The 27989-nt window shown below is 43.1% G+C and overlaps 2 protein-coding genes across 2 annotated transcripts; one reads left to right on the forward strand and one right to left on the reverse strand.

Annotated features, from left to right (window-relative positions):
* Positions 1–780: 780 nt before the first annotated feature.
* ACTL6A (actin like 6A) lies at positions 781–18586 on the forward strand. The gene is made up of 14 exons (XM_081862681.1): positions 781–940; positions 2688–2764; positions 4259–4433; positions 5499–5599; positions 6538–6635; positions 8158–8252; positions 9033–9139; positions 10392–10481; positions 12172–12233; positions 13768–13882; positions 15157–15237; positions 16849–16944; positions 17167–17253; positions 18089–18586. The coding sequence occupies exons 1-14, from the start codon at positions 916–918 to the stop codon at positions 18167–18169; spliced, it is 1290 nt and encodes a 429-aa protein (XP_081718807.1). The 5' UTR covers positions 781–915; the 3' UTR covers positions 18170–18586.
* A 527-nt stretch (positions 18587–19113) lies between these two features.
* Positions 19114–27989, reverse strand: MRPL47 (mitochondrial ribosomal protein L47). Its single transcript, XM_081862847.1, has 7 exons — positions 27839–27989; positions 24646–24791; positions 24158–24218; positions 22694–22790; positions 21154–21284; positions 19741–19836; positions 19114–19386 (listed from the first exon to the last, which is right to left on the reverse strand). The coding sequence occupies exons 1-7, from the start codon at positions 27928–27930 to the stop codon at positions 19272–19274; spliced, it is 738 nt and encodes a 245-aa protein (XP_081718973.1). The 5' UTR covers positions 27931–27989; the 3' UTR covers positions 19114–19271.

Genomic DNA, 27989 nt, shown 5'->3' on the forward strand with positions numbered 1-27989 from the left:
GTAAAAGCTATGGTTTTCCCATTAGTGATGTATGGAAGTGATAGCTGGACCATCAAGAAGGCTGATCGCCGAAGAATGGATGCTTTTGAATTCTGGTGCTGGAGGAGACTCTTGAGAGTCCCATGGACTGCAAGAAGATCAAACCTCTCCATTCTGAAGGAAATCAGCCCTGAGTGCTCACTGGAAGGACAGATCCTGAAGCTGAGGCTCCAATACTTTGGCCACCTCATGAGAAGAGAAGACTCCCTGGAAAAGACCCTGATGTTGGGAAAGATGGAGGGCACAAGGAGAAGGGGACGACAGAGGACGAGATGGTGGGACAGTGTTCTCGAAGCTACCAGCATGAGTTTGACCAAACTGCGGGAGGCAGTGGAAGACAGGAGTGTCTGGCGTGCTCTGGTCCAGGGGGTCACCAAGAGTCGGACACGACTAAACAAAAGTCCCATTGAACATATTGGGACTTGCTGCCGGCTAAAGCAACCTGGCTGCTGCCAATCAAAGAAGCCGGCTGCTGCCAATCACGTGACCAGCTCCAACCCGCCTCCCAGCTCCGCCTTCCTCCCCGCCCCTCTTTGAAAATCTGCAACCGAGCGTGGTTTCTTTCCCCGCAGCCACACTCCGAGACTCCCCTCGCGACCTTACAACCGCCTGGACGGAAGCCAAGGGGGAAGAAACGCAGCGGCGGTCCCGCCCAAGGAAGGCGAGCGCCGGCGATTGGCTCGACGGCAGCTTCCTGTGCCGCGATAGGCCGGCTGAGGAAAGGGCCTCGCTGCCTATTGGCTGGCTTTAGCAGGAGGGCGTCAGTAAGCAAGGTAGGTCGAGCGGGCGGAGCTTGGGTTTGAGAGAGTCGGGGGCGGCCTGAGGTGATTTTTTGTGTGTGTCGCCGCCAGCCGAGCGGTGAAGTCCGGAGCGGACATGAGCGGCGGCGTGTACGGAGGGGGTAAGTTCTCCTCGGAGGGGGAGGGGCTGCTCCTCTTTCTCTCTCCCCCCCCTCCCTCCCCTCGGACCGTTAGGGCTGCGCGTTCCACCGACTCGCTCTCTTCCCCGCGGGGAGGGGGAGGCTGCCGCCGCCGCTGGTCCGGCAGAGCCTGAAAAGGCGCCTGTGCCTTTAAGACGGGGCGACGGGAGGGAGAATTTCGTCCTGGGCAGCTTCTCCCCGCACCTTGACGCGCCGAGGGGGAAAGCTTCCCTCGATATTTATTTACTTTTCCAAGTTTAAAAAACTTTTTAAGAAACCGAACGTTATTATTATTATTGTTATTTTAAATCTGGATGTAGGGAATGTGTGAACGGTTTTTTTTTTTTAAAAAAAAAAAGAAACGGGCTTAGATACACCATTATGAATCTGGGTAGGTTTGCCTGAAGGAGAAAAGCTTTTGCCTTCATATTAAAAAAGGGATTCCTGTGTTAATATTCAATTCATGAAATTTCTGTACCGCTTGGTTGTAAAAAAAAAAAAAGCAAACCCACACCCTCAAAGCGGTTTACGAAAAAAGAGAAAAACAACTCGATGATCACTTAACCAAGAAACCACTTGATTATTTAATTTTTCTACCGCTGACTATATTATAATGAGCTCTAACGGGTGTACAGAAAGCTGTGGCAACAGCAGACAGCTTAAACAAAAATACAGAGTTGCATATAAAGACGTTGCATTTAATACAAAGTTATATATAAATCAGTGTCAATTCATTTTCCTTCTGGCGTACCTCTCCTTTGCAGGTTGCAGGTTCTCTCACCCAGAGTCCAAGCAAACTCAGCTCAACCCACAGCCTTTCAGAACCATTAAAACATGACTTCTGTTTCAGTGTATCTGAAGAAGCGTGGATGCACAAGAAAGCTTATACCTAAAAATACTCAGTTGGTCTCTAAGGTGCTACCTTATAATTTTAAAATTCTTTTGGAAGGATTCTTTTAAAGACTTTCTTAGATCATACAACTTTTTTGGAAGACTTTTATTCTTTTAAGGGCATTTTTAGGTTTTTAAGAAGAGTCTTTTTAACTATCTTTTGAAAGAATTGTTTTAATTTATTTTGACTATGGCAGACCAATATGGCTACCTACTTGAATCTAGTATAACAGAAAGTAAAAAGCCACAGTAGAATAGACTGAAACGAATTAAAACTCATACAAACTTTCTGGCCCCTTCCTAGGCTCGTCTAAATAAGAATGTTTTCAGCAGACATCAAGAAGAATGCAGTGATGGTGTCTGCCTGATATTAATAAGCGGGGAGTTCCAAAGTGTTTGTGCACCAAACTAAATAACCCAAGTTCTTACAGATGACGTGCGGATACTATGTGGCACCTATAAAAGTGCCAATTCCACCGACCGCAGTAGTTGAGTGGCACATATGCTTGCAGGCCATCTCATAGGTAATAGGTGTCGCCATTTTAGAAGGATATATTTATCACAATGGGATCTGTAGAAAGAGCACTGTGTGCCTTTAAAAGCTTAAAGGTGGTCCTAATCTACAAAAGCCTATGGCACACTTTGCAGATTAATTCTGGGCGTAGATTTTTGGAAGCAACCTGCAGTCCCAATGTGATATTGGAAGATTGAAACCTTTTCTAGGTGTCCCACCGTTGTTCTTCTCTTTCGATGTCTTGAGATTTAGCCTTTTACCAATAAACACGTCTGATAAGGGTTTGTTTTTAAATCGACACAAATTGTGAATTTGCGTTTGCAGATGAAGTTGGCGCTCTGGTGTTCGACATTGGCTCCTATACAGTCAGAGCTGGCTATGCTGGGGAGGACTGCCCAAAGGTGAGAGCAGAAGTGAGACGTTAGATTGATCAATAGAATTTGGGTTTCCTGTGCAAAGAACTCCTGAAATACTTGTATATATTGTGGGATAACTCTGTATGCTGTAGCAAGGGACTTGAAATCCCTTGAGCAATGAATGATAGTCCAATAAAATAAGGTATATGAAGATCATGTACAAATGTACACAAAAATTTGTCTTCTGGAACCTCAGCTCCGGAGAGGTTATCATCAGTAGCTGTTTTGTTCCCCTCTGCTTTTTAAATAGTAGCATTTGCAATTTCTTGGTATCATGTTTCTGCAAAACACTGAGCCATTTCTTGTCATTACGCCTTTGAGCCGATGCCAACGACTGGGCTCAACAACTGGTTCTGCCCCGACTGGGCTAGGCGAACTGAAGCACTTCCAGAGACCTTCCACTCCTGGAAAGCAGGTCTAAGTGCCCTGGACCCACAACTGTCCATTGTGAGCACCAAACTCAGCAGAGTATAAACGACACAGAAGAAAGCTGTGAAGCATAACTTCTTTTATTTCTAATAGCTACTGCAAACTAAAAAACTAAAGAGCTACTGGCTTGCATGAGTGTTACAACTCTCACTCAGCCATCTAATCTCTACATAGATAACACACAGACTCCCCACAGATTCAGGCAGGAGCGGAAGAAGCGAAGAGCAGTTTCTGCTGCCTCCTTTCTGAAAACATCATATCAGGAGATTCTCGCAATGGGAGGGGGTGAAAATATCAACATTTCTCTCCCCTAACACACTTACTACCTACTGTCTTTCTTTTACCTGCCCTGCAATTTTCACCTAAGTAGTTTTTGTCTTTTCCTCTCCTTTGAATAAATAGTCTTCATTTGACATGGCTCCCTAGAAATTCTTCCGTCGATTACTTCATGTTTTGGCCATATGTTTAGGGGAATATATTGACAAAGGTCGGAGTTTTTTTAAAATAAGAGGTTGTACTGGTTTGAGGGGAATGTTATGGTAAGATGGCCCGGGCCAGAGGGAGGGATAAATGTGGGAGTCCCATGTTTAAATCTCTGCTTGGCTGTGAATCTCAGTGGCTTGTTTTGGCCATGTCACCTTCTCAACTAGATTTGCTAGCTCTTGTAGTAAAATATTATGGGATTTGGGCAAGTGCAAGACAGAGCCTTATAAGCGGTTCAACGATAAATGCAGTTGCAGAGATTTCCACCCACTCCACGTGTAGTGCGAAATCTTTCTTGAAAAGTGTTTAAATAATGTGCACATTATATAAGTGAGCCAGATTATGGAAAGCCTGATGTATCAGAGAGTGTAGCTATATTTTCATTTCCCCCTCGGTGTTTAGCTAATCCTTTCACGCCCCATACAGAATAGAGGCATGGCATGCCTAACATGCTGTAGGAATTTGAGGCAGTAGTGATAACTTTCTTTCTCTTCCCCATTAGGCTTGATGCAAACAGACAATCTTTATGTAACTTTGTGCATTTTGTTTCCAAATCTCCCATTGTAGGTTGATTTTCCCACTGCCATTGGCGTGGTACTGGACCGGGATGATGGGAGCTCCATGATGGAAATTGATGGTGACAAAAGCAAACAAGGAGGCCCAACTTACTACATAGACACTAATGCATTGCGAGTTCCAAGGGAGAACATGGAAGCCATTTTACCTTTGAAAAATGGAATGAGTATGGTGCTTTGCATTTTCCTTTCCTTTTTTCTTAAATCTTGAGTATTGATTTCAGACACATCACAAAGCATTAACCTTTTTACTCACAAAATGGCATTGTCTTGCCTTGTGAGAATGTTTGATCTGGAGTTGAAAAGAAGTTTATTCTGGTGGTTTTTGGGCCAAGCGTTTAAAGTTTTCTAGATCTACTCAAAAGCTGTGGATATGCCCTTTAGCTTATGTTGACCTGTTTTGAAATAGGTTTTCCTGTTTAGTTTCTAAAGCTGGTTATGGGAAGAATATAACTGCTTAAATGGCAGTGTGTTTTGAAAAACATGCCCCTGTCCTGTCAAGGTTTATCTATTCTCCCTTTTCTTCAAATATTCTACTTATTTGGAAAGACAATAGCCAAGTGTGCTTGACTAGGACATTTAGCAAATAACCATGTTCAAAAAGGCACCAATGTGACACTGAAGGTAGAACATCTGGAGAGCTGGAGAACCTTCCTTGTCCCATGGTAGTTTTTTTTTAAAAAATGCAGATGTATTGCTTAATCATGGATAATGCAAACATTGTTTGCAAACCCTCTTCGTATTAGTTTCACATCCTAATTTCCAGCCAACTGTCTGGTTTGCACATAACACTAAACCAAGCTTTGGTTCCCTGTAAGGAATACAAACCATCACTAAGCTTTGTGTCTGCAGAGGACCAGTATCGCTTTGAAAGTGAACTGTTGTCAATTAGCAAGGAGATTGTCTTGTACATTTTTAAATAATCTGATTGTACAGTTGCCTCATAGGGTTATTCCTGCACCAGTGCTTACAATGTAGTATAGTTAGAATCCTTTAATCTCTTAGGGCTGTGAGATTGGCTTGAATGCTGTGTACTTTGATTCTTTAGATACAGGATTTCACTGGTGCAAGGATGGAAGCATGACTAGAATCCCTCATCCTCCTTCCTGACTCCTATACTGTCCACATGCTCACCCTTGCACTGATAATATGCTCACATTGCACACACGCCTAAACTAGAGCAGCACCTCCAGCAAAAGCAGCAGGTTTAATTTATTTTTACGTTGTTACAGTTGAGGACTGGGACAGCTTCCAAGCCATTTTGGATCACACCTACAAGATGCACATTAAATCTGAAGCTGCTTTGCATCCCGTTCTAATGTCTGAAGCGCCAGTGAGTAAAAACCCAGTTTCTTTCCTTGAAATAGCCCATCAAATTTTGAAGCATAGAAGGCAGTTTGACTGTTGTGAAGCTTGCAAACTTGGGGGTGGAAGGGGGAAGAGCAAATAACTCAAAAACCAGGACTTGGTAAAAGAACCTATCAAGATGAACTGTAATATCTGTGACTAGATTGCCTGTATGGACATGCTAGAAATGGTTATGAGCACTGCCAGAGAAGAAATGTCAGCACTGAGGAAGTTGTGGGCATGGAAAGGGGAGTAGCAGAAAGGGATGATCGATCTACCCACCACAAACACCAAAGCAAGTAGTCTGTATCCCCAGGTGGAGAGGTTTGGAGCCTGATTTCTCACAACTTTTTGGATTATCCCTGTAAACCTGAATGTGCAGGGGGAAAACATCATGATGGGGGTTATTTAAGGGTTATGCCATGTGGATTATTCAAATTAAATGCGGACACAGACAGCTGTGAGCACAAAGTAAACTCAGTGTAGACAAGCCCTTCCTCTCTCAAGTGATTTCTTTCTGTTGCCTTCCTACTCTTAGCTGGTTTCTTTCCTTTTAACTATGGTTTGAAAAGCCACTGTAAACTATAGTTTTAGCTTGTGATTTACGGCTCAAATGCTATATTGATGCACATATAATATGAGATGTGGTCTACTCTGGGAAGGAAGTCACTTGAGAGAAAATGCAGAGATAGCATCAGGTTCCAATTTCAAGCCATAGTTTGCAGGAAGCTGATATTTTGTCTGCATTAGGCTCAAGTGATGCTTCTGCATGAACCTGCCCACTGATTTGTAAATAGGGAAGTAACTCACTTTCCTGCCTGACATATTATTGCACTGTGAACATTTAAACAACCTGTTCTGAGTGTGACATATTTCTGCTCAAGTTATAGGTGAACTTGTTTTTTTATCTTTGCACTCTTGTAGTGGAACACCAGAGCCAAGCGTGAGAAATTGACGGAGCTGATGTTTGAACATTACAATATCCCTGCTTTCTTCTTGTGCAAAACTGCAGTTCTCACAGCGTATCCCAAACATGTTAATGAATAAGTGGACATCATTACAGAGCTTTTTGCACTTTTATAGAAAAAAAAAAATAACATATTTTTCTGTGTATAAGACTAGGTTTCCCCCCCTAAAAAGTAATGTCCAAAATTTGGGGGGCCATCCTCCCCCATTTTCTTAAATTGGATTCCCCAAAAATAGGGGGCGTCTTATACATGGGGGTGTCTTATAGACGGAAAAATATGGTACTGTTTTTAACATTTAAACCAAGGTGTTGTCACTGTGCTAGTCTCAAAGATGGGTTGGTTATATTTATTGGGTTGTAACCAAAGTTATCTCTCGGCTGATATTAAGGCTTCTGTCAGCTGGAAGGGAAGCGATTTCCAGTGATTACCTCAATCCTCTGGAGTATATTGGGAGCAGGGGGGATATTAAAAGACCCTTCCCTCTCTGTTCTGCTGTTGAAAGACATACAATCAGCTGAGCAACCCCGTTGGATTTCAGCCTTGCCAAATTCATTCTCTAGACAGAAATAAAAGTCTGAATTAACTTTGTATATACTAAGCTGCTTAGTATTGCTTATTGAAATTGTTTTTACCCTGCTTCTCAGTGAAAAGGTTCCTATAATAAGCATGCTTTTAAAGCTTTTTTTCTGCCTGGAGAAAGCCTTCTTGAATGGCAGGGTATGGTATGGTAGGGTGTAAACTATGGTATCATCGCATCAGATGTCAAAGTGATGAACAACTACCTGACATTCAGAAGACATCTTAAGGCAGCCCTGTTCAGGGAAGTTTTTAATGTGTGACATTTTGGTGTATTTTTGGTCTCTGTGGAAGCCGCCCAGAGTGTCTGGGGAAACCCAGCCAGATGGGCGGGGTACAAATAAATTATTATTATTATTATTATTATTATTATTATTATTATGTGTGTATGTATGTACAGTGGTGCCTCGCAAGACGAAATTAATTCGTTCCGCGAGTCTCTTCGCCTTGCGGTTTTTTTCGTCTTGTGAAGCACCCCTATTAGCGGCTTAGCGGATTAGAAAAAGGGGGGGGGAGGGGAAAAAATCGCAAGAACTCGCAAGACGCGAAGCACCTCAAAAGACGGAAAACCCTTTCGTCTAGCGAGTTTTTCGTCTTGCGAGGCATTTGTCTTGCAGGGCACCACTGTATGAATGAATAAAACTCAACAGGAGGAATAAATTGCCCATTCAGATGGTGTAAGAATTAAATGATATAATCCTTTCAGGAACTGGAGATTGTTGTTTGAGTTTCAAGCAATAATGCAGCTCAATCCTATGCATATTTATTTAGAAGCAGGTCCCCCCACTGAGTTCAGTAGAGCTTACACCCCAGCAAGTATGGATAGAATTGTAACCATAGTGTAAGTATATATTTTTCTTAGCTGCCTTCCCCAAAAGCTGCATGTAATTTTGACAAGAAAGGATGTGCCCTATCAGGTCCAAGAGCAAAATGAACTGCAGTGCCATTTGTGTTTATGTTGTGCCCAAATCCCACTGTCTTCCTTAACCCTTCCAACTAGCTTTGCTAATGGCAGATCCACAGGCTTGATCCTGGATAGCGGAGCAACCCACACCACTGCCATCCCAGTGCATGATGGATACGTGCTCCAGCAAGGTAAGCATTCTTCCAGAGGAGTTGGTAGAAATCTTGGCTGCCCCGTTAATAAGTGAGGTTCAGGACAAACAGACGAGAGGATTCCTTTGCCCAACACAGGATTAAATCATTTGAGGAATTCCCCCCCCCCAAAAAAAAGATGTGGTGATGGGTTGCCGGCTTAGATCGATAGATCCTTCATGAGCTTATTTTTAAGGCATCAATATAAGCCAAAATTCAACCTTTGTAGGTATACTCTTGAGTACCAGACGCTAAAGAACAAGGCCAGAAAAGGGTCATCTTTTTCATGTTTTGTTTGTGTGCTTGTGCAGGGGCATCTAAGAGCCTCTGCTAAAGAAAGAGTGCCGGACTAGAGGCCTCAGTCCACTCTTTTTTAAAAAAACACCACCACTACCAAACCCTCCCTCCTGTTATTGTCGTAAGACCAATGTATTCAAACTTTACAAAACAGATACCTTACACTTTAATGTAACATCTTTCGTGTGCATTTTGTATGTTACCCCTTGCCTGAGTCTGAGGGCATCTGGTCTGTGAAGTCGCTTACCATCTTTATTCTGCAGCCTGGTTGCTCTTGAAGGGGGCAGTTTGTGCAGCAGAATGCTCTTCCAGTCTGCTATTGGACTGGAGAACAGAGGTCCCTGAGAATGCAGAAGCCAGTTGGCCTGCTACTAAGGAAATAGCTCTGTTTATTTGGGGTGGGGGTGACTTCCTGCATGCAAAATGTGATATTGGAAGATTGAAACCTTTTCTAGGTGTCCCACTTGTGTTCTGCATTTGCAGGCATTGTGAAATCACCTCTGGCTGGGGATTTCATTACGATGCAGTGCCGAGAACTGTTTCAGGAAATGAACGTGGAGATAATCCCTCCATATATGATCGCATCAAAGGTAATAGATTATACTGGAAAGAATGAAAGGGGTTGTTTGCTTTGTGTATATGTTGGCTGCTTTTGTGAGCCTCTCCTCCAGTCCAGGCAGTATTTCTCAAGTGTTTTGAACTTGGGAGCACCTCTTGAACCTCTGCCTTGTAGGGCCCCCCAAAACAAACAGTTTGCACGCGTGTTCATCTCTCATTTATACAGGGCCTTCAGATCATTTGGCTGAGAAATGTTCAGTGTGGAATGCTCAAGTGCATGTGAGCCACCCCTTAGATTTTAGGGCTGGAATGAGCAATTGGGTATAAAGAGCAGCACCTAGCTCTCCCATTACCCTGGGGGATGGGTTGGTGGTTGGGTCTGGTTTGTTATTGATATATTTAGTGTATAAGGAGTTTTTGTTATTAAAACCTTGTTTAAGTTATCTTTGAGTCCCTTTTTAATGCATGGTCTCCCCAGCAAGCTCTCTGCAGCGCTTCTAAACTGCAAATAGCCAACAATGTCCACCACTTGGTTCTGATGGTTCTAGGTGAACAATCGGTTTGACTTTTGGTAAGGCAGCTGTGAAGGAATCACCCAACAAACCTGCAAGACAGGCTGCTGTCACCAAAAGTTGCAAGGAGAGGTACTGCCAGCTGAGTGAGCTCCAGACAGTTCCCCCTTGTCTTTCTCAGATCAAGGCCTGTAGCATAAAACCAAACAATCTGGCACACAGAATGATATCTCTTGCGTAATCAGTAGGAAGCCAAAAGCCTGAATCCGATTTAGAAACTTGTATGGTGAAATTGAAGAAAGTCTTGTGGGTCCCATTGGAAATGAAATCAACAAGGGTTCTCTAGATACTCAAGATGAGACAACTTAGAGAGAATCAACAGAACAAAGATTCAACCAGACACTGTGCTTAAACAACTTTCACAACAAATTGTACCCCCTTTTAATACCCTAGAGTAACATAGAGGGAAGGAAGGAAAGATGGACAAGAGAAGGGAAATTTCTCTAATCAGGAGGGCGGAAGGGTGTTGGAAGAAAATGTCATGTAGCACCTAAGGACAGGGCTGATTAGTGCTTGCCAACACGGGAAGGTGAGAATTGGAGGGACATCTCCCTTCTTGACTGGTTGAAAAAGCTCATGAAACCAAGGCTCATCCTGTGGATTTGTGGAAAGACAACAAAGAAGTTGGAATACAGGCCCTGTATTCTTGGCCTTTGTTAAATAACGTATTGGAATGTGGACACTTTGAACTGACTCTGATTTGCTGTTGCAGGAAGCAGTTCGTGAGGGCTCTCCAGCAAACTGGAAGAGAAAAGAGAAATTGCCACAGGTCACAAGAACGTGGCACAATTACATGTGCAATGTGAGTATGTTCCTCCAGGTCTACAAAGAAAATAATTTTGGAAGTATGCCTTGCGCTAGATAGGATTCCTCTACTAGAGGTAACTTGGGAGATGAGGGATCTGTGGCTCTCCAGCTCTTCTCAAGACTTCTACCTTTCATCAGCTGCAGCCAGCTGGCCAGTGGTTGGGGATGATGGGAGTTGTCAAACAACATTTTGGCGCTGGGTGGGTAGGGGAGCATAGGGTCCCTACCCTGCCCTAAATACACTCAGATATAACTAGCACTTGTGAATGTGTTAGGTTTGCATAATCAGGAACAGTGCAATGGCAGAAAAACTCGAGAGTCTGTTCTTGCAGTGGCCGACCAGATGCCTGTGGGAAACCCAAGCACAAGAGCACTCTCTCCTCTCGCGGTTTCCAGCAATTGGTTTTCAGAAGCATACTATGTAGACAGAGCATAGCCATCATGACTAGTAGCCATTGATTGCTTTTCCATAAACTTTTCTACTTGTCGAGAGCCAGTGTGGTGTAGTGGTTAAGAGCGGTAGTCTCGTAATCTGGGGAACTGGGTTCGCGTCTCTGCTCCTCCACATGCAGCTGCTGGGTGACCTTGGGCCAGTCACACTTCTCTGAAGTCTCTCAGCCCCACTCGCCTCACAGAGTGTTTGTTGTGGGGCAGGAAGGGAAAGGAGAATGTTAGCCGCTTTGAGACTCCTTTGGGTAGTGATAAAGCGAGATATCAAATCCAAACTCTTCTTCTTTTTTAAAGCAATCCATGTTGTTGGTCTTCACTGCCTCCTGTGGGAGTGAGTTCCGTAGTCTAATAATGCTCTGCATGAAAAAGTACTTTCTTTTATCTGTTCTGAATTTTATCTTCCAAAATTCAGCTTCATTGGATGATCCCAAGTTTTAGTGTTACAAGAGAGGGATTTCCCCATGCCATAATTTTATAAACTTCTATTGTGTAGATACTCATCTTTTCTCTAAACTAAAAAGTCTGAAATGTTGTAACCTTTCCTCTTTGAGGAGTTGCTCCACCCTCTTGATCATTTGGGTTGTCCTTTTCTGAACCTTTTCCAACCCAGCAATATATTTTTTGAGGTCAGGCAACTAGAACTGTATGTAGTATGTGGGTCAATGGGAGAGAAAAGATGAAAGCAGTAATATAATAAAGCCTATGTATGGTGGTGTGATTGAATCTCTTGTTTTAGGTCATCATTGTTCTAAATTAAAAATGTCTGTCATCCTGGAGTTCCCATGTATAGCAACGTGGAAACTTGAGAATTGCAGGATATTGCAGCTTGATTACTGTGAAGGTTTATCCCATGGGTGGGTAGCCTTCATTTCTTAGGTCTGCTTTAGTATACTTTACAGGTTCTGCTAAGAATAGCCTTAATTTTGAAGATGGAAGTACTGTTGTGGGGGCAGGAAGAGAAACCTCGATGGCATTTTATTTGTAGCTAATGCAGACATTTCCCTTCTAAGATTTGTCCTCCTGTAACTGAACCAGGTTTCACAGATTCTTCTGGGGATTCTCCACTCTCCATGGGTCATCTACTCCAACTCGTTGAGATATTACAGATAGATGTCAATGTTTCTGTCTGCCTAGGATTCTCTTGTATGGTCCACAGTTCCTCCTTTCTTTGGTCTTCTGGTGTTTGGAAGATGAAACCTCATACTTGTTTCTTTTCAATACTTTCTCCTTCACAGTGTGTGATCCAGGACTTCCAGGCTTCTGTCCTCCAAGTGTCTGATTCAACTTATGATGAGCAGTATGTTCTTTTAAAATTATTTTCCATTTTACAATGGCTAACTTAAGTAACTGGGTGATTTCCAACCTGAGCCTGTGAACATCATACTAAATTATTGTTTAGCGTTACAAGAATGAGCCTCTCCTCTCGCTGGGCTTGCACTTTTTCCTACAAGCCACCCCAGCAGGGTGTAAGGAAGAATTTGGAAGCTTTTGGTTCTGTCTTTGATTAACCGCAACTTGACATGTTGTCAACACTGGACAAACTGTGGTTAATCTTAACTCTGGCTATGAAAACAAACCAACTTCAAACCATAGGGTGATAATTAATTTTTTTCTCAGAGTAGACACATTGAAATTAATAGTCATGGCTAAGTCAGGTTCATGAATTTCAGTAGGTCTGCTTGTGAGTGAAACTTAGTTGAGTGCTACCCATGGTTTATGAAGCTGACTTGTTTTCACTAACCATAGCTGAGGATAACAACAATTTAGGGCAGGTAAAAGTTGCTTAAAGACAACCAGCAAGCAAGCAGTTTCTTAAAAAGACAGAAACACTTTTTTCAACCTCATGCAGAGCTGTTCAAACTTAGCATCAAGGATGCGGGACATTGTTCGCATTGACAGCTCTGCCAGTGTCCCCTTAGAATGGTGGACTAGAACCTGAGAGACCAGGGTTTGAATCCTCACTCGGCCATGAAACACTCTGGGTGACCTTGAGCTAGTTGCTGCCTCTCAGCCGAATCTGCTGCAAAGGGTTGTTGTGCAGATGACATGGGGAGGAGAACCGTGTACACCACCTTGAGATCCTTGGCAGAAAAGGTGGTATATAAATGTCACAAACAAACATATAACATAAGAATAACCTGTTGGATCAGGCTAATGGCCTGTCTAGTCCAGCACCAGATGCTTGTGGGAAACCCAACAATGAACATCCATAAAAATCGCAAAAGTGGTTTATTTCCCAAATAGGTTTTTATCTTAAACAATTACAATCACCATAAATAAAGAATTCACTTGTAATAATATGTCAGTGGTTCAGTGTTCATTTCTTCTCTTTCCATAATAGATTTTATCTTAAACACTTGCAAGCGCAGTAAATAAAGAGTCCACTTGTTATATACCAGTGGTTTAGATTTCCGACGTTTTGTTGCTAAATAGGTGTAAGGGGTGCAAGCTAGCCAGCCAGGCCAACCCCTCCTTCCCAGCGTTCCAGTTTTCATAGTTAGTGAAGCTGTTGGGCAGAGTTTCTTAGTGGTCAAGGGATGAGACTGTGAAAAGAACTTGTAGAGCAAGGAAGAAAAAGAAAAACAAGGGCAACATGGAAATCTTGGGAGAGGGGAAGGGAATTGTTTGGATATGGGAGGGGTACATTGCTCTAATCCCTTCCATGCCACAAAGATCTCTGGGTGGCCTTTATCAGTTCCCTGTTTCCTGGGATTGTTGCAAGAAAAATTTGGTAAGAAGTGCAATTTGTTGTGTTGTGCATAAGAACTGGGAAAGAAAAACCTGGCAACGGTTGAATACCTTCTAAAAACGAGTTTTTTCCTGCCCTCCAGAGTGGCTGCACAGATGCCCACGGTACATTACGAATTCCCCAATGGTTACAACTGTGACTTTGGTGCTGAGCGGCTAAAAATTCCTGAAGGCTTGTTTGACCCTTCCAATGTAAAGGTAAAACTCAGTAGGACAGTATGTGAGATTGCATTTTGTGTGCAAGCATCTAGCTACGTTATGGAAGTATATAGGAGTCCGTAAAGTTAAATGTCCTGAAATCTTTTTAACTGTCTTAAACAATTTGGGGAAGATAAGAAACAGCAGGATATTTGGAACTTCAGATGAACCAGAATGTGTCTTGTGTTACATTTCTCATAGCATTACATCAGGGGTGGGGGACTTCTGGTCTCTGGTCCACATTAGATCTGGCAGGGGTCCTAATTTGACCCATGAGGCCAAGTCACGTCTATCTGCCTTGCCTCTGAAATTGCATGTGACTTCAGGTGCGAGGCAGGTGAAGGTGTGGCTACCATCACTTTGAAATTGTGTTGAAACAACTTGCAAATGGATGACATTTTCAGCTTGTCACCTGATTCCATAATAGTGCCAGGTCATCAACAGGTGATTGGGGGAGGTGGGATGGGGGCAGGAAGGATCTGGTCTGCCAGCTGGATCCAGTTCCCCATCCTTGCATTATATGAGTGACAGACCATGAAGCATCCTCTCCTACAAGTGGTATATTTTTCCTCATATCCTCACTGTTTTGTAGAACTGGTCAGCTACCAAGCTAGCACAGCTCACCAGCCATGTATTGCAGCCCATCGGGAGGTTGATAAACCTCTGTTGTTTTGCTTTCTGTCTGGGATTGCAAATACAGTATATGGGTGGTCAGCTGGTTTGATGGGTCATATATTGTACTGCTCTGATGAAGATTTTCTCTTTCCCAGAAATACCCACACGCAAGTCCATTATGACTTGCCCTCTGATAAAATCCATTGTTAGCAGACTGGGACTTACCTGTTGAAAGGAAAGATCCACTCTTGCCTTATTTTGGAGCAAGTTTAGTAGCAGTTCTAAACTGGATAATAAGTTGGGAAGAAAGATTTTAATTTTATTATAATAATTTTGGTGAATGGGCAGTGAGGTACACACTAACAGTATTTGGGCCTCCCCAACAGCATTTTCAGATTTTGCCACAGTTTGTTCTCCCCACTGCTTGTGCAAGAGATTTCATGGGCTTTGTGCTGTTTTTTTTAAAAATGGGCAAACTCTCACACACTGAGAAGATCTGGCCAGGCAAGGATCCTCAAGAGTTACAGCCCCCTCCTCAACCAATGTACCACCTGTCTATGGGGCTGAAAAAAATGCATACAGGGCATATTGTCACACTGTTATCAATTTGAGTCTACTATAATAGCATTAACTTGCCATTTTCTTTCTTCCCTCTCCAGGGTTTATCTGGTAACACAATGCTTGGCGTGAGCCATGTGGTGACTACAAGTGTTGGGATGTGTGATATCGACATCAGGCCAGTAGGTATTAGTTAGGCATGGTGGTTTAATAGAAAATAGACCAGGGAGCGATTCCCTTTCCTTAGCTAAAATTCAAAGTGCAGGATTGACCCGTGCCCTGAATAGTGATCTGCTCCACACAATGCTGTTAAAAGCCTGCTTGCATTCCTCAAGGGAGAGCTGGTGTAATGTCTTGCCTTGGCAACAAACTTGCTTTGTCACCTTAGGGGAGCTACTGCTCTTTCAGTCTCAGCCCTTCCCATCTGCAAGGCAGTGGTGGTCACACTGACTTGATGTAAGATAGATAGATATAGACTTGGCCTGTCGGCTACGCAAATAAAGTCTATATCTATCTATCCTGACGATGCAAGATAACGTTGAAGTGCTTTGCATGTCCTCTAAAATACTGCATAAATGTTAGCTGGTGTGTGTTGATAATACATTAAGAACGTAGAACTCTGACTTATACCATGTCAGGCTTTTTGTCCAGGTGGCCCAAGCTTGTTTATCATCTGACCAGAAAGATAACCGGAACCTTTTAAAGGGGAGGTACCAGGGCTTGGACCCAGGTTCTGCTGTGTGCAAGACATATGCTCTAACCACTGAGCCAAAGTCCGTATTTCTAGTAGTTTTGAAATGATTTACCCTACCTTTCCATCCATGCAACCCCTGAAGGTAGCCAGCAATCAGTTACTACATTTAAATGGACCTGAAAATGAACAAAATCCCAATTGACAACATTCAAAAAGAGAAGCAGCAAACCCAGGCAGATGGTTAGTTACCACCCAGGCATTCTGACCTTACATCTAAAGGCAATGACTAATGGGCAGATTACTCTGCCCCGTGGGTGCCACTACTGAAAGGCCCTGAAAGGTCATAACTCAGCTAACTGGTAGGATATGGAGCTAACTGGTAGGATATGGAGCAGGGCTTCTGATCTAAACGTATGAGTAGGTTTATGGGCAAGGAGGTGGCCCTCCTATGTCTCAGGTGGTCAGGCTGATCCTGTGCTCTTGAGGATTGCAGCCCTGTATATTGCAACTCACTCCCATTGCAACAGATAAGATATGCTTTTGAGTAAGAGTGCCTAAGACCACAATGTAAAATGTGAAGCTAGGATTCCCTGTAGTGCCGTTTTCCCTGAAATGGCAGAAACTAAACTGGGATGGGGTTGCCATCTTCATGGTCCAACACAGCTTGATTCCCCTGCATACCCGCATTCTGTATTGCTGCTTTGCTCCCCAGTCATCTTCACCACCTCTATCAGCAGCCTGCCCAGAAGAATGAGCAAATGTACAAAGTCCATGAATAGATATTAATGTTGTCCATGCTCGATTCATTTCTCAGGCTTCTGGTGAATTAGGAATTCCCATCTGCCAAACTCTGGGTTTTAGTATGGAATTATCTAGACTTCCTGTGTAGCTTTGAAGAATTTACCTAGTGGGAAAGTTCATTTCTTGTGTCTTTTGCACTGGAACCACTCACAGGTCTTAAGCATTCTAGTTATTTTTTCTTATACTGTTTTATCAGCAGAGTGAAGTTGTGATTGTTTCTTTCGATATACGTATCTGTGCTGTGAAGGGCAACAGAGGAAAAAATAGCATTATAATGAGTCCTGCCTTTGTTCTCCAGGGTCTCTATGGGAGTGTGATTGTAGCAGGAGGGAACACCCTACTACAGAGCTTTACAGACAGACTAAATAGAGAACTGTCTCAGAAAACACCTCCGGTGAGTGGCTACCAAACAGCGAACATTTTCCTTGTACTTCTTAAATGTGTGCAGGTATTTGGCTATTGGAACAGTGCTCCTGCCGAACACGAGACCAGTGAACTGCAACCAGTTCAAAGAGAAAGATAATGCTTCTAGGCATATACAAGCCTGTAGCTTGGGCATTCTCCTCAGATAGCCCTTTAAAATGACAATAAACACTTTATTCTCTTTTGATTTCAGAGCATGCGACTGAAGTTGATAGCGAACAATACAACAGTAGAGCGAAGGTTTAGTTCCTGGATTGGTGGATCCATTTTGGCTTCTTTGGTTAGTAGATTGATAAGGCTTGTTTGGTGGGGAAGCAGCGCTGCTCAAAAATGTTACCCAAGAAGATTTGGGTGAGACTTAACACCAGTGGTGGGAGTTTGCTAATGGGGAGAAATCTAATGGACCAAGTGTGTGTGTATAGGAACGGTAAAGCAATTTCCCCTTTGGAAACTACTATAGGCACGATTATTATTTCAAAACAGGGACGTGGGTGGCGCTGTGGGTAAAACCTCAGTGCCTAGGACTTGCTGATCGTATGGTCGGCGGTTTGAATCCCCGCGGCAGGGTGAGCTCCCGTCCTTCGGTCCCAGCTCCTGCCCACCTAGCAGTTTGAAAGCACCCCTAAGTGCAAGTAGATAAATAGGTACCGCTTTATAGCGGGAAGGTAAATGGCATTTCCGTGTGCGGTGCTGGTGCTGGCTCTCCAGATGCAGCTTGTCACGCTGGCCACGTGACCCGGAAGTGTCTTTGGACAGCGCTGGCTCCCGGCCTCTTAAGTGAGATGAGCGCACAACCCTAGAGTCGGACACGACTGGCCTGTACGGGCAGGGGTACCTTTACCTTTACCATTATTTCAAAACGCCTTCTTGAGGAACAAGATCAGACCTGAACTGCCTTGTTTCTCCTTGCTTGTCGTCTTTAGAGCAGTGAGAACCAATGTGGTTCCCTGTGGATATTGTGGGACTCCAGCTGGCCAGTTGGACACCGAGGAATTCCACAAGCCCAACATGAGAACAATAGCTCTTTTCAGCTTCCTGTCATTATGGTTTCCGTTTCATTCTCTGCACTATCCTTTTGAAGAAAAGGCTACCATCTTTGGTTTTGTCTCTTGCAGGGGACCTTCCAGCAGATGTGGATCTCCAAGCAAGAATACGAAGAAGGAGGGAAGCAATGTGTAGAAAGAAAATGCCCATAAAAACCTGTTTTTTTATTATAAAAAAAAGACAGCTGCCTTCCCCAGCGCTTCTAATATTGGATAGCTTTAGCATACTCAGGAATCAAAAGTTTTGTGTCTTTTTTGTAGGAAATGTATACTTTTTTGTGCATTCTGCAATCTCCCCTTTTTAACAAACCATAGGTATTTTAAAAGGCCAACATCATTCTGTCACAGCAGATGGATGCCCACATCCTTTGTAAATGCAATAACTCTTATACAAACTCTTTTTATAATTTTTGTATAGATATATATTTTCTGCAAAATTCCCGTCCCCCCACTGGAAACGAAGCTATAAACTGTGGATGTAATCTCCTGCCTTTCTGAGAAATGTGTCTACTTTCAGACTAGTCTTCCTTGTTACGTTGGCCTTAATAAATTCCTCTAGTTTGTCTTAGAGTCCCTTTGTGTTTGTTTCAGAGAAATTCTATTTTACATTCACACAACTCATTAAATGAGGGGAGAATGGATGGTACTCAGTTCTTGGTTGAACTAATCCCTGCCTTTAATACTACTGTTTGCTAGATCTGCAGTAATAGTGTTCTATTTGTGTGAGTTGGAGGGATGGTCCTTGAATACAGGAATCCTTTAACTTTTTGCTTCCCTGGTCCCCATGCTACTTGCATCGTAAATTGGGGTTAATATTAACAGACCTGAAGCAAATCCAGCCCAGCTGCATAAATCGTGCATATTTATGCAACTTTTGATCATCGCATGGGCCAGAGAGCTCTGCATGACCCCGAAACCTTCCTGTCTTTTAATTGCTAAGTAAACTCAACATGAGGACCAGAAACTGGTTTTTACAAAAGCCAATCTGGATTTTAATTAGAGCACACCTGTTTCTTTGTGACTGCAACTACAAACTATGTCATACATAGAAAACAGTTAATTAAATGGTTGTTGACAAGTCTATGAAAGAACAAATATTTTACAAGAAAGATGAAACAACTTTATTTTGGTAGGGGCGGAAATGAGCTTGTTTTACATCACATGGTATGTTTTGCGTTACTCTTTGTCCATTTACAGGCAGTTCAGGAGGAGGAATATTTGTGCCACAATTCCATCAAATACTGCCAACTTCCTGTTAGCTTTGAGACTGAGCACCAAGATGAGGGAATTGTTTCTTTAAACGCTTCTCTCTCTGCTTCTGCATATTCCTCTTCCTTGATTCATTGCGCAAATATTGTTCAAGTCTGAGTCTGCAGGAGAAAACCAACCAGTGCAAGTTAGCGTATAAGTTGTTTGTTTTATTTACAATTATATACAACAATGTCTATACAACAATGTTTTTAGCAGGTGCCCAAGAGAGTACAGTGAAGGTGCCTGCTTGAGCTCAACAGTTCCAAAGTACAGCCGCTGCCACACTAAACATGTTCTTACAAACACAGACACCTGTGTGACACCTGCAGTGGTGCCAATTCTGCCGATTGAAGTGGTCGAGCAGGCACATGTAGCGCAAGGCGATCTCGTAGCTCTCCCAGACAATCAGCAAAGCAGGACAAATGGTAAGAGGACATATAAAAGGGTCTGGTTTTAAAGGCTGCTGGTCTTACCTGTTAAAACGATTGACATTTGGCAAATAGTAGAACCGTTTTCTGTTATGCTTTGCATTTAGGTACCAAGGGATTGGCCATTCCCTAAAAGTGTACCTGCCAATGACAGACGAGGAGAATGTGTGAGATGTGATTCTTTTGAAAAGCTCATAATTATGTCTAGCCGCCTCTTCCCACCTCAAAATCTCAGGATACATTACACAACATTTTAGAGCCTATTTTTAGCTAAAACAAATCAAAGCACAAACACAAGCATCAGTCCCTAGTTCACCATCAGTAGCTGATCTGCCCTGACCAGTTCTTATTTTAGCAAATTATTTGGTGGTTTCAGATGACAAATGCAGGATGGTAGGTTAATTATTTTAGGGCAGTAGCAGCCCCCCCCCTTTTCCCAAGCCTCCACTGCCCTTTAGAAACTGAACTGGCTGTATGTGAAAGGCAGCCCTGATCTGCTTGCAAAGCACATAATGGAAGACTCCACCCCATACATTCAAAGTTCCCTCCCGCTCTGAATAGCTTACAGAGAAAATGTGCCAGAAAGCTAAGAACGTCAAATGGTAGAAGAGACTTTTTTTTTGTTCGCTCTTAACTTAAACGGGGAGTTCTTTCCACAATACGTTTCGCTTGAATATATGGACCACGTCATTGGTCCATACAGCCCAGTCCTCATACCTTCTTATTTCTAAAGTAGGTGTGGATTCTTACGTGGTCAAAGAGGCAGCAACTACACACAAGGCAGCAGCATGAGCAGGGCCGGCCCTACCATTAGGCAGAGTCGGGCAATTACTGGGTATCCTATGAAGTCTGCCCTTAAAAGCTAGCCTGCTGCCCTCAGATGTGATGAAGGATGCTGCCCCAGTGTGGAGGTAAGATTCAACTGCCAATCGAGTTGGCATCTGCTCATGGGATGTGGGGCACCATCTCTCTTGTCCTTGGCCTCAGGCAGCAAAACGTCTTGAGTCGCTCCCAAGTACCAGGCTTATAGAAGTACCAAAAAAAAAAAAAAAAAAAACTTTAGGGGGAAAAGGAAAACTAAAGGGAAGGAAACAAGCCTCCCCAACCCAACCCAAAACCCAGTGAGGATTAAGATTGCTCACTGGCCACTGAATGCTAATTGGATGTTAGGAAAAAATATTTTAAAATCTGCTGGCAGAGGGATTAGAAAAAAAATGTCGGGTGACTGACACTGAAAAGGAGCGTTCCAAGCTATTTAGCATTTCCTTGCATGTCCCAGTGGCACTGTCTATTCGGACTGGCAGTGGTTCCCTGACGTCTCGGGTAGAAGTCTTTCCTAACTCTGCTTGATAGTGGAATGTTGTACAAAGTGTCTGCTCTACATGGAGCCACGCTTGGTATTTGCTCTCCCCACTACACAAATGCTGCTCAATAAACACCGATAATTCTTTCTTGTACCAAAATACGCGGCCCAAGAAGTCATGTCTCCATTCGCCTGGTCTCTCTTTCTCCTGGCCAGTCTGTAAGAGCCGCAAAGCGTCTTCCCTTTCCTGGATGACAAGATCCATTCTATCCATGGAATCTTTCACCTGAAGACCACAAAAAGAGTGTTATAGCTCCAAAGCCACCAATCCATGCGAAAGAGCCTGAGCCCAGGGGAACTCCAGACACTAGCTTTTCCCAAGCTGGTGCTCTCCTGATGTTTTGGCATGCATCTCCCATCAACCCCAGTCAGCACAGCTGTCATGGGTGATGGGAGTTGGTAGTCCAAAACATGGAAGGCATTTTGTTGTAGAATGTGCATGGGCTTGGCAGTCTTATACAGTGGAACCTCGGGTTAAGTACTTAATTCGTTCCGGAGGTCCGTTCTTAACCTGAAACTGTTCTTAACCTGAAGCACCACTTTAGCTAATGAGGCCTCCCGCTGCTGCCGCGACGCCGGAGCATGATTTCTGTTCTCATCCTGAAGCAAAGTTCTTAACCTGAAGCACTATTTCTGGGTTAGCAGAGTCTGTAACCTGAAGTGTATGTAACCTGAGGTACCACTATAAAAGGTTTTGATTGTCCCTACAAACTAAACCACACTTTGCTGGGAAATCTGTTTATGAAAGGCCCATTGGAATCAGAACTATGAAATATATAGAAATCCCTTTCCTTGGAGTCTGTGCCAAGAACTTGCCAATGGATTGCGCTTTAACAACCTGAACCATAACTACACTGTTGCTGGGCAGCACTGCTGTTGGGTGGAACTTCTTCACCAGAAACTACAACCAGGCTTTCTGAGACTCGTATCCCTTACTTACAGACTTATTTCATTTCACCATGTGTGCTGGAACCAGAAAAAAATTCAACTGGAAACTGCTTCAGAATCCTGCACCCCCTCCCTCGCTGCCAGGGCTCATGCAGCCAGGGTTGGTGACAAAATACAAGGAGGATGAGAGCAAATCAAGAGTTTAAGGAGCCTAATTAGGGAAAGTTTAAAGACTTGCTTCATCTTATTTGACTCCTACATAAATGTAGGTAAAAGCTGTAAACAGTCTTTGGAAGAACTGCAAATGCTGCCTCCTTTACAAAGAACATAGGGTTGCCCATGTCCAGGTTAGAAACTGAGATATGAAAGCTAGGAGCTAAATGAAACCTTAAACCTAGGTTATGGGTGCAGCAACAGAATGTCTAGGAACTTTTTTTTATATAACAAATATACAAAGCTGAAAATGAATGAACTGCAGCTAAAATATTATGCTCATTTTTCACATGGTCTAGTTCTTCCCCTAATATTCTTAAGAGGGTCTCTTTTCCAGTCTTCAGAGTAGCTGGAAGTGGGGAGGCAGAAAAAGGTCCTTCCTTCCTTCCATTTCGTAGTTTTAATCTGAAATCTTAGCCGCAGTACTGCACCCAGAGTTCAGAAACAGCTTGCGCTAATGAAATTCCCTGTCACAAAATGCGCCTAGGACAAGAGGAGTTTCAAACACTGGCAGTGACCTCAGATTCATGTTACCTTATCTAATCGCTCTGGGCTTGGCATTGGCAGTCTCTGCCGTTTTGCTTCTTGCTCCAACGTTAAAAGCATGTTTCGCTCTTTAAGCAGGACGTACCTAAGTCAAATAACATATTGGTAAGTACTAACAGATTGTTAACTGGGACTCGTTTGCCCAACACACAGGTCATGCTAACCATAGTTTAGTGTTATGTCAATAAGCAATGAGAAGCTTGGGCTGAAATTCTTCCTCCTCTCATGTAGCTGGAGGTGAAGTTTGAACATTTTTGCTTCTACCTTTGATTAACTATTGCTTACCATGTTGGCTGGACCCAGAACTGTGGTTAATATTAACTGTGGTTTGCTTAAACTGTGATTTGAAATGGGCATGTTTGAAAATAACTATAGTTAACTGTAACCAGGGTTAGTTGGTTCTGGGTCATATGAGAAATTACATTTAAACTAAAGTGGAAGCAAAAGCTCTCAAAATGCACCTCATGGCTGTCTACATGCAATTCCATAGAGCTTTCTGAAATATGTGAAATTTTGTCCAGCCACCTCTGCCCACTGCTTCTTAGCTAAATTACAATGACATAGGGACAGTGGGTGTCACAACTAGCAGAGGAAAAAGACAAGTTAAAATGAACTTTACTTCTAAGACAAACAGTGAAAACTTGGAATAATTATAGGGTGAAATCAGGCCCAGAAGTTTCCCTCCTTAGCATTCATCTTAAAGTCACTCAATGTTTTTAATGAGAAATCAGCCATCAGAGTTTGTATATTGGGGGAAGGGTGTACACAAATTTAGGGATTTAACAGATGAAAGTTTGCTAACATGGAATGAGATAGCTAAAAAAACAGGAGGTAAGGTACTCCATGCTTTCAGAATTTTCAGTTAAGAAATCATTTGTTGAGTATATGGCAAGGAAGATGACAACATGAGAAATCACAATGGCAGCCAATAAATCAAAAGGCCTCTTGGCAAAAACTTACAAATTATTGACTGACCTAAGTAAAAAGGAGTCTGTCTTCAGGATAAGGTGAGAAAAAGAAGTGGGATTTACTATGCCAGAATTGAGATGATTTAAGATTTGGCATACAGTAAAAATCTGCACTAAGTTTATCAATAAGGGAAACACAGTACAAGCTTTTATTGCACCAATATTTAACTCCTGCCAGGTTGAACAGAATGTTTATGGAAACAAATGTTAAGTGTTGAAGTGTCTGGCTGTAAATGCACAACTATATTACACATGTGGTGGGAATGTCAGTAAGCTTATGAATTTTGGAAGCAATCTGAGTCAAATGATATTAACGGGTTAACACTGAGATTTTCCTCAGTGTTGATTTTAAATGGATTGAGGAGGATATTCCTGGATTCTGAAATCATGACCAAGCAGTTCTTGAAATATTGTGCATAAGGATGAAACAAGTACAGTAACTTTAAAGAAACACAAGCCATTAGATACACTGAAATATACTCACCAAAGTTTGTGCAAATCCTCACTGCTCTTGCCTCGGAGCTGTTCTACAGTCCATGAATCCCCTGTGGAATCCACAAAGTGCACCAGCGTTTTGGCAGGGGGACAATGACTGCTCAAATCTATATGGGGAACTGTTCTAAGGACCCAACTAGACTGAAATCTGCTTTGCACCCATGAAAGCTTCACCAAAAAATGAAAGTTAGAAAAAGTGATACAAAAGATTCCTCAACATTACTGTCATGTATAATCAAATATATTTAAATGAACAGAACATAAATAATGTTAACCTATTATTGGACATAATGATATCTTCAGGTGACATATTCTGAATTAGAGTGCACACCTGAACAGTGATTTTACAGACACATGAAGATATACGCCAGCACAGAATGTGCTGCTATTGAACTTTTACAATCCCACCTAGCTTACATATCCACAAAATGGGAGGCCAGAAGGGGAGTCAAAATAAACAGATTCTGAGTATCTTACCAGATTTGACTTCTGTCTTTCCCCAGTTTTTGGGGTCATCAAAAAATTCCTCCAGCCCATTCCGAGGCAAGGAGGTATGAAGCAACATACAGGGAGAGACTGTTTCTACTTGTGTGGCATTCTTCTGCAGGTTGTTAAGGATGAATCTGAAGGACAATAAAATAGGATTTTTTTAAAAAAAACAACAACAAAATTATATAGGCACACACACAAAAAACCTATCAGGGATGCTTTAGCAGTGAATATTCTGCATCAGCAGGAGACTGACTAGATGACTTTTCAAGGACCTTCCTATTCTACAATTTCATATAATCAAATTTACCTAGTTTAAAGCAAATGTTTGAAGAGTTTAAGTGGTTTTTGAAAACCGAATATCTGAACTAAAATCACTTTTTGAGTAAACCTAGATATTTCTTCAGATCTGGACACTGAAGTCAAGAGACTTCAGATCTGGACACTGTACGGTGGGTGACCCCTCTAGCAAGCTAGTCTGCATAACAGCTATACTATGGAAGCCCGTTTTTTCAACCCCAGAGAAGGCTACAACTTATTACGTACAAATCAAATCTAACTCCCTGAATACAGTTGGACTTTGATAACATAACATCATAGAACTGTGGAGTTGGAAGGGACCCCAACCCCCTGCAATGATGTTTAGTGGGAATCTGCTTTCTTGCAAGGTAGAAGCCATTGGTATGGGTCTACCCTCCAGAGCAGGAGAAAACAAGCCAGTTCCATCCTTCCATGGGGACAGAACCTTGAGATATTTGAAGATGGCAACTCAACGTCAGGAAGAACTTTCTGACAGTAAGAGCTGTTGGACGGTTGGAACAGTCTCTTTTGGAAGGTGGTGGACTGTCCTCCCTTGGAGGTATTTAAAGCAGAGGCTGCCTGGCTGTCCGCCGCGGATGCTTGAGCTGAGATTCCTGCATTACAGAGGAATGGACTAGATGACGTTCGGGGTCCCTTCCAACTCTGCAATCCTATGATTCATTTACCTCACTGAACGTGGTAGACTGGTGAGCCTACTGGTTTCCCTATTGCCACCCTGTGAGATCAGAATGGTCAGTGCTTGGATTGCCAAGTTGGAGAAAGGGGGAGTTAAAAATACAAAAACAGTTAACCAACGTCCTCCCCCACGGATTCCTTAATTGGCAATAATAATAATAATAATAATTATATTTATATCCCGCCCTCCCCAGCTGAAGCCGGGCTCAGAGCGGCTAACAGCAGTAAAATAATACAGCATTCTAAAATCAATTCATTCTAAAATCAGTTCGAATCAAATTGATGGCAACCATTGGGTTAGAGTTCTGTGAAGAATTACCAAAGGATGGGGTCAGGCTGTGCCTTGGCCAAAGGCCTGGTGGAACAGCTCCGTCTTGCAGGCCCTGCGGAAAGATGTCAAGTCCCGCAGGGCCCTAGTCTCTGGTGTGGCTCACCAGATTGGAGCCACAGCCGAAAAAGCCCTGGCTCTGATTGAGGCCAGCCTAACCTCTCTGTGGCCTGGGACCTTCAAGATGTTTTTGTTTGGAGCCCGTAAGGTCCTCCGTGGGACATACCAGGAGAGACGGTCCTGTAGGTACGAGGGTCCTAGGCCATATAGGGCTTTAAAGGTTAAAACCAGCACCTTAAACCTGATCCTGTACTCCACCGGGAGCCAGTGCAGCTGGTATAGCACTGGGTGAATGTGATCCCGCAGCGAGGACCCTGTGAGGAGTTTCGCCACGGTATTCTGCACCCGCTGGAGTTTCTGGGTCAGTCTCAAGGGCAGCCCCACGTAGAGCGAGTTACAATAATCCAGTCTGGAGGTGACCGTCATGCGGATCACAGTAGCTAGATCAGGGCGAGAGAGGTAAGGAGTCAACTGCTCAGCTTGGCGGAGATGAAAAAATGCCGCCTTTGTTATAGCTGCAATCCGCGCCTCCATGGAAAGGGAGGTGTCGAAGATTACACCCAAACTCTTAAGGGATGGTGCTGGCACTACTTGCGCCCCTGCAAGAGATGGGATTTGCCCCCCTAATCCCATATCGTCCCGACCCAGCCAAAGGACCTCTGTGTTCGAAGGATTTAACTTCAACCGGCTCCCACGTAACCATCCAGCCACAGCTTCCAAGCTGTGTGTCTGGGGTCGAGTCAGGATGGCCATCCATCAACAGATAGTAATAATAACACAGTAATAATTTTATTAATTGTACCCCGCTCATGTGACTGGGTTTCCCCAGCCACTCTGGGCGGCTTCCAACATAAAGCCCTAAATGGCCTCGGTCCTGTATACCTGAAGGAGCGTCTCCACCCCCATCGTTCTGCCTGGACACTGAGATCCAGTGCCGAGGGCCTTCTGGCAGTTCCCTCATTGCGAGAAATGAGGTTGCAGGGAACCAGACAGAGGGCCTTCTCGGTAGTGGCACCCGCCCTGTGGAACATCCTTCAGATGTGAAGGAAATAAGCAGCTATCTTATTTTTAAAAGACATCTGAAGGCAGCCCTGTTCAGGGAAGTTTTTAATATTTAACGCTGTATTGTTTTTAACACTTGATTGGGAGCCGCCCAGAGTGGCTGGGGAAACTCAGCCAGATGGGCGGGGTATAAATAAAGTATTATTATTATTATTATTAATAATATCTATATAAAAAAACGTAATGAAACATTAAGCATTGAAAAAGTAGCTTGGGCGGGGTATAAATAATAAATTATTAATAATATTATTATATATAAAAAACGTAATGAAACATTAAGCATTGAAAAAGTAGCTTGGGCGGGGTATAAATAATAAATTATTATTAATATTATTATATATAAAAAACGTAATGAAACATTAAGCATTGAAAAAGTAGCTTGGGCGGGGTATAAATAATAAATTATTATTAATATTATTATATATAAAAAACATAATGAAACATTAAGCATTGAAAAAGTAGCTTGGGCGGGGTATAAATAATAAATTATTATTATTATAATATATATAAAAAACGTAATGAAACATTAAGCATTGAAAAAGTAGCTTGGGCGGGGTATAAATAGTAAATTATTATTATTATAATATATAAAAAAACGTAATGAAACATTAAGCATTGAAAAAGTAGCTTGGCTTGAACTCGGCACGGGGGAAATTCAAGGAATGAAAGGAACACGGTAAAGCGGAGGTCGCAGGAGGCCTCCCTCCACCCGCCTCCCGCCCGGCGGCTGCCCACCTGGGAGGAGAGGACGCCGACGGGCCGCCCCAGGTCGCTGCAGCCAACCTCAGGAGCTTCGAGAACGGGCGGCAAAGCGCCGCCGCCGCCATGACACCTCCCGTTTCCCACAATGCTCACCGGCAGCCGCCGCCGCCGCCGGAAAGCTTCG

Source organism: Podarcis erhardii, assembly GCF_964252035.2.
Source record: "Podarcis erhardii genome assembly, chromosome: 5".
Classification (NCBI taxonomy): Eukaryota; Metazoa; Chordata; class Lepidosauria; order Squamata; family Lacertidae; genus Podarcis; species Podarcis erhardii.

Coding starts and splice junctions, on each gene's coding strand:
- ACTL6A (XM_081862681.1), top strand. CDS start 916: ATGAGCGGCGGCGTGTACGGAGGGG. Junction 6,636..8,157: donor AAAACTGCAGTTCTCACAGC/GTATCCCAAACA, acceptor CCTTCCAACTAG/CTTTGCTAATGGCAGATCCA. Junction 10,482..12,171: donor GGCACAATTACATGTGCAAT/GTGAGTATGTTC, acceptor TCTCCTTCACAG/TGTGTGATCCAGGACTTCCA.
- MRPL47 (XM_081862847.1), bottom strand. CDS start 27,930: ATGGCGGCGGCGGCGCTTTGCCGCCCGTTCTCGAAGCTCCTGAGGTTG. Junction 24,219..24,645: donor AAAGACAGAAGTCAAATCTG/GTAAGATACTCA, acceptor TGGATTCCACAG/GGGATTCATGGACTGTAGAA. Junction 19,387..19,740: donor AATGTCAATCGTTTTAACAG/GTAAGACCAGCA, acceptor TTTCTCCTGCAG/ACTCAGACTTGAACAATATT.